This window comes from Carlito syrichta, unplaced genomic scaffold (assembly GCF_000164805.1).
Source record: "Carlito syrichta isolate Samal-C Ts95f unplaced genomic scaffold, Tarsius_syrichta-2.0.1 Scaffold130876, whole genome shotgun sequence".
NCBI lineage: Eukaryota > Metazoa > Chordata > Mammalia > Primates > Tarsiidae > Carlito > Carlito syrichta.
The window spans coordinates 14,267-20,835 of record NW_007074972.1 but is presented as its reverse complement, the minus strand read 5'-3'; the positions used below and the strand labels follow the sequence as shown (position 1 = coordinate 20,835).

At 49.7% G+C, this 6,569-nt stretch overlaps 1 protein-coding gene across 1 annotated transcript in view; it reads left to right on the top strand.

The window, feature by feature from the left end:
• Window positions 1-4,151: 4,151 nt before the first annotated feature.
• LZTS1 (leucine zipper tumor suppressor 1) overlaps window positions 4,152-6,569 on the top strand; it is an 11,181-nt gene continuing 8,763 nt past the window's right edge. The window contains exon 1 of the mRNA XM_008049244.1: window positions 4,152-4,632. Within this exon, the coding sequence (XP_008047435.1) occupies window positions 4,288-4,632 (345 nt within the window). The 5' untranslated portion in view covers window positions 4,152-4,287. The remainder of the gene's footprint in view (window positions 4,633-6,569) is intronic.

Sequence of the window (6,569 nt, the reverse complement as noted above, 5' to 3'; positions counted from 1 at the left end):
TGCATGTGGACAGCAGTAGAAGATTTGCCTCATAGGACCTGGGGGTCTCAGCTACACTAGAGATAGGCTACCTGTAAGGATGAAGCACACATTTTGTCAGTGTCAGCTGTCGGATTAGCAGAGCATCCGGTGCTCTTAAGTAGTGCCTTGAAGGAACGGAGTGCAGGAAAGGTGCATTTGGAAGGAAAACACTAGTTCTAGAAAATGAAGTGTGGACATCGAAGATAGCATAGGGATGATGGGTGCTGGCAAAGATAATGATCATAATATAAATAAGACATACCAACCAGGTGTGGTGGCTCATGCTTGTTATACCAGCCACTTGAGAGGCTGAGAAGGGACGATCACTTGAGGCCAGGAATTCTCGACTAACCTGGGAAACATAGTGAGATCCTGTCTCTGCAGTAAATAAATAAACACATAAACAAACCGATGCCAATGAAAATAACTGGCATTTACTGAGTGCCGACTATGTACTAAGTATTGAATAAATATACCAGAGCTATTATCTTATGATGGTATTTCATAAATTTCTCTTAACAATCCTGTAACGTAGGCTTTACTGTGTTTCCTTGAGTCTACAAGGCCATCAACTAAACAAAAGCTTTTCACATAACAACATATATTAAACTTACACAATGAAGTTCTGCTGGGTTCTGCTTTTACCAGTGGAAAATAGAAAATGTTTATTTATAACATATCACTTTATTCTCCAGGATAACAATGCAAGTTTGAATCCAAGCCTTGATATTTCAAGAGTCTCCATGTTCAACTGATTATAAAAAAAAAAAAAAAAGCTAAATGACCTACCTGGGATTTCCTTGGTCCCTTTAGGATGGATAGTATCATCTAGATCAGAACAAAGGACACGGGTTCCTTCTGCATCTCCTGCGTTATTGAACTTGGAGCTTTTCCCCCTTAATTAGTTCATCTGTCTTTTGACTGAGAAATACTTCACGATGCATGACAATCTCACAACCTTTCCTGACTTTGAAAATCGTGTGAGCTAAACTTAGAGATTTGTCTGACTCTGCACGTGTGCCGGCAATGACATCCCAATTTATTCAACTCTGTCTAGTGACTGGCAAAGTTGTTGTTGTTGCTGTGTTAAGCATCGATAATAAGATGCAATCCTTTTTTTTTTTTTAAGTTTAGGTGTATCTTAGAATTGCGACACTGAAAGTTGAAGATATTAAGCCATTTACATCCCGAGTTATAGCGGGCGGGCGGTATAACTAGAGTCCATCTCAAGGCTATGATGACTTCCTTTCTTTCTCTCTTGAACCCTCTCCAATGAGGCCTTTCTTCCCACCACTCCATCAAAACTGCTGTTGTCAGACGAGATCGGGGTGGGTCAGCCTGTAATCCCGCACCTTTGGGAGGCTGAGGTGAGTGGATTGCCTGAGCCCACGGGTTCGAGACCCTCCTGGGCAGCGAGACTTCATCTCTACAATAAATCAAAAAATCAGCCGGGCGTGGTAGCGCATGCCTGTAATTCCGGCTACTCGGAAGGCTGAGGCGGAAGGATCGCCGGAGCCCAGCGGGTCGAGGCTGCGGTGGCCGGGAGCGGCCACTGCACTCCAGTCAGGGCGACAGAGTGAGACTCCAACTCAAAAAAAAAAAAAAAAAAAAAACTGCTGTTGTCACCAGCATCCTCCACATGGCCAAATTCATTGACCAGTTCTTGGCTGTCACCTTACTTTAACAACACTTGACACTATCCTTATGAAAAACATTATTATTACTATTATTATTATTATTAATCAGGGTCTCGCTCTCACCGAGGCTAGAGTGCAGTGGCATGATCACAGCTCATCACATCCTTGAACTCCTGGGCTCAAACAATCCTCCTGCCTCAGCCTCCTGAGCAGCTGGGACTACAGGCTCGCGCCACCATGCCTGGCTAATTGTTAAATTTTTTTTGAAGACACGAGGTCTCGCTCTGTTTCCTAGGTGGGTCTCGAACTCCTGAGCTCCAGCAATCCTCCCGCCTTAGTCGCCCAAAATGCTAGAATTGCAGGCGTGAGTCACCACACCCAGATGAAACAATTTCCTTACTTGGCTTTCTTAGGTCTCCTACATCTATTCACCATCAGAACCTTCTGCATCATTCTTCCTAATCCTCCTTACCTGCCCGACCTCCTGATGCCCGGAGGGCTCTGGGAACCAGTCCTGAGATTTCTCTTGTCTTTCTGTGTTCCCTCTCTGGTGACCCCCTGAGTCCTACAGCTGATATCTACCCTCACAACTTTGACATCTGAGTCTGCAGCTCCTGGCTGCCCACACAGCCTGCTGCCTACTCCTATCACTCCCTGGATGCCTAATAGGCAAACCAAATGTCTTCAACCAAGCTCCTATTCTCCACCCCCACCCCACCCTCAGCTGGCTCCTCTTGTGGTCTTTTGCATCTCAATACAGGGCAAATTTCTGCCTCCAGTTGCTTGGATAAATATACTGGAGTCATCCTCTAATCCTCTTTCTCCCACTCTGCATCCAACCCAATCAAAAATCCTATGAGATAGACCTTAAAATTATATCTAAAACTTAATCCACAGCTACCACCTTGGCCCACTTATTTGTCACTCACCTAACCAGCCCACTGCTTCCACCCCAACCCCTCGAGAGTCTTCTTTTCCACCCACCAGCCAGAGTGACCTTGCTCAGCCTAAGGCAGATCCAAGTGTCAGATGCTTGTGTCAACCCCAGCAAAGCCAAAGCCCTTATAACTAACTGCCCAGGCCCCTCGCTGTCTGGTCCCTGCTAGCTCCTGGCTTCCGCTTCTCCTGTGCCACCACCCTCACCTTGCTAACTATTCTCCAGCCAGACTGGTCCCATGTGGGTGCGCTACATAGCCAAGCCCCCTCTGCCTCAGGGACTCAGGGCTTTTATACTTGGGGCTTCTTCTGGTAAACTCTCTCCCCTCAGATTTCCACATGGCTTGCCCCTCTATTATTTATTTATTTATTTACAAAGCAGCAGGTCTTGCTCTGTTGCCCAGGCTGCTTTCAAAATCCTTGGCTTAGGCGATCTTTTTGCCTCAGTCTCCCAAAGTGCTGGGATCACAGGTGTGTTCCCCCTTCCTCCTTATTTTCTTGAGGTTTCTTCAAATGCTGCCCCAACAGAGAGGGCTCACTGCAAAAAAACAACCACCTCCCAGAATTCTGTTCTACTCTCTGCTCTTTTTTCTTTCATAGCACGTATGTCACTTGTTATAATAGACACTGGTCTGTTTATGGCATAGCCACACCACACTACGCCTAAGTCTCATGTGCAGGGACAGCCGCTGTTTTAGTCATTGCTGGGTCTCCAGTGCTTAGAGTAGAACCTGACTGAAGTAAGCTATCGGCAAATCAATGTTGAATTAGCAAAGAAAAGATGAGTAAAGGGCTGGGTCATGGGGAAAGAGCTGGGCTCTGGTGTGCATTTCTCTACTGCCCAGATCTGGCAACAACTACTCCTTAAACCACAGCCAAGGACTGTGCATGACAGGCCCTTTCCCAGGCAGACCTCTTTTGTTTGTTTGTTAGGAGTTGGGGGTCTCACTCTGTCGCCCAGGCTGGAGAGCAGTGGCACAATCATGGCTCACCACAACCTTGACCTCCCCGGCTCAGGCAGTCCTTCTACCTCAGTCTTTCAAGTAGCTGGGATGACAACGCCGCATCACCACACCCAGTTAATTTATTTTTTTATTTTTTATTTTTATTTTTTGAGTTGGAGTCTCACTCTGTCGCCCAGACTGGAGTGCAGTGGCCGCTCCCGGTCACCGCAGTCTCGACCTGCTGGGCTCCGGTGATCCTTCCGCCTCAGCCTTCCAAGTAGCCGGAATTACAGGCGCACGCTACCACGCCCGGCTGATTTTTTTGATTTATTGTAGAGATGAGGTCTTGCTGCCCAGGCGGGTCTCGAGCCCGCGGGCTCAGGCAATCCACTCACCTCAGCCTCCCAGAGGCGCGGGATTACAGGCTGAGCCACCGAGCCCGGCTTATTTTTCATTTTTTTGTAGAGACAAGGTCTTGCTATGTTGCCCAGCCTGGTCTCAAACTTCTGGGCTCAAGCAATCCTCTCGCCTCATATTCCCAAAGTTGTGCTGGGATTACAGGCACGAGCCACCGCGCCCAGCCCCAGACTGACTTCTGTCTTGTGTCTCTCTCCAGGCCTGCAGCTCTCCCAGGCTCCGTGTGGGGTTTGCTATGATCGCTGTCCCCCCACAGAACCAGGACTGCTCCTCGCTGCCACAGCTTCTCCAGGCCTCCAATTTGCCCTGCCCGTCTTTGTCCCCAGGCCACCATGGGCAGTGTCAGCAGCCTCATCTCCGGTCACAGCTTCCACAGCAAGCACTGCCGGGCTTCGCAGTACAAGCTGCGCAAATCCTCACACCTCAAGAAGCTCAATCGGTATTCTGACGGGCTGCTGCGGTTTGGCTTCTCCCAGGACTCGGGTCATGGCAAGTCCAGCTCCAAAATGGGCAAGAGTGAAGACTTCTTCTACATCAAGGTCAGCCAGAAGGCCCGGGGCTCCCATCGCCCAGATTACACGGCACTGTCCAGTGGAGACCTAGGGGCCCAGGCCGGGGTCGACTTTGACCCGTCCACGCCCCCCAAGCTCATGCCCTTCTCCAGTCAGCTAGAAATGGTAAGCAGGAAGTCTCTGGCAAGGGCGGAAAAAACGGAAAAACAGGAGAGGGGGATGGAGAGCATGGGAGGCCCGGGAAGGGGCTGACCTGAACATTTAGCTGTCAGGAGGCCAGAGCAGCAGGGGCGAGGGCAGAAGTCTTTGGTCACACCACAGAGATCAAAGGTTGGATGAGGGGATTCAAGCACTGGTCAATCCCCCAACCCAGAGGCCTCAGGAAAACTCCTAAGCAAACTGCAGAGGGGAAATGCATGCCTTCCTAAGCTCTGATGGAATGTAGCTGGCTTGTCAAGGTCAGACCCATGGAGGCATGAGCGAAGGTGTGGAAGAAGGAGAGAAGCTCTGTGACCGTCTGGATGTGCAGACGGAAGGGACTCAGGGAAGGGGCAAGCAGTTTCTCCAGAGCAGACTTGTGGGGTGGGTCTTCTCATTTGATGTCCTGGAGTGTAGTAGCTTCTTACTCCAACCAGACCAGAGGCGTCTTTGACTGAATAAGGACTGGGATTTTGTTATCATCAATTCTATTTTCTGAATCAGGGTCTCACTCTGTTGCCCAGGCTGGAGTGCAGTGGCCCAATCACAGTCCACCACAGCCTCAAACTCCTGGGATGAAGGGATCCATCCTTCTCAGCCTCCCGAGTAGCTGGGGCTTCAGGCATGCACTCCCGGCTAATTTTTTGATATTTTTGTAGAGAAGAGTTTTCACTATGTTGCCCAGGCTGGCCTAGAAATTCTGGGCCCCAGCAATCCTTCCACCTCAGCCTCCCAAAGTGCTGGGATTATAGGCATGAGCCACCACTCTGGGCCATTTCGGTGGCTCAGCCTCTAATCCCGCGCCTTTGGGAGGCTGAGGTGAGTGGATTGCCTGAGCCCGTGGGTTCGAGACCCGCCTGGGCAACTTGGCAAGACCTCATCTCTACAATAAATTAAAATGAGCCAGGCGTGGTAGCGCACTCCTGTAATTCCAGCTACCCGGAAGGCTGAGGCGGAAGGATCACCGGAGCCCAGCAGGTCGAGGCTGCGGTGGCCGGGAGCGGCCACTGCACTCCAGTCTGGGTGACAGAGTAAGACTCCAACTCAAAAAAAAAAAAAAAAAAAGATGAGGGCAAAAGAGTTCTAGAGTTCTAGGTCCTCAGGGATCCAGACTTCACGCCAGCTCAAGCGCTCCTGGGTCCCACAATGGACACAGAAATCAATTTTCCTATTCAGTTCCCTATGCCCGCCCTGGGAGAATGAATCCTTGGCTTTGATTTACAGGAAAGGGCCTCTTGTGTTTGCACAGAGCTTTCAGCTCTTCAAATTAAAGGGCTTGTAAACTGCAAAGCACTCTACCGATGAAAATTACAGTTTTTAAAAAGGATTGTTATTTCAAGTGATCCTCCGAACCCTGTGCGACCCAGGGTAGGAGTCCTGGCATGGGTGTCTCAGCCAGGGAGCCTAGGGAGACTTTATCACCTCAGGAGGTCCACTGGATTCTAGGGAGTCAAGTCAGGGTGGACTTTGACCTGTCCACCTTCCCCCACAAAGCTCATGTTCTTCTCCAATCAGCTAGAAACTGTTAGAGGAGTCTCCGGCAAGCGTGGGCAAGTCTGAAAGGCAGGAGAGAGTGAAATAGGGGAGGTGAGCATGAGGGGTGCAAGAGGGTGCCCTGGGTCTCTGTGGGGTAGGTAGGGATGTGAGACTGGGCAGACTTGGTGTCCTTGTCTAGGAAGATCCATTCTTCACCTTCCTGCCTCTTCCATTACTCCAGGAAGATGCTTATCATCTCAGGAGGGCTGGGGCAAGCTGGTGGCCTTGGTCTCCCAAAGTGCTGGGATGACTATTTCATAGAACAAAGTGCCCAGATCACCATTAAGGTCATTCTCCAGGGACAGAGAATTTTCTCCTTTTTTTTTTTTTTTTAAGTTGGAATCTCACTCTGTCCCCCAGACTGGAGT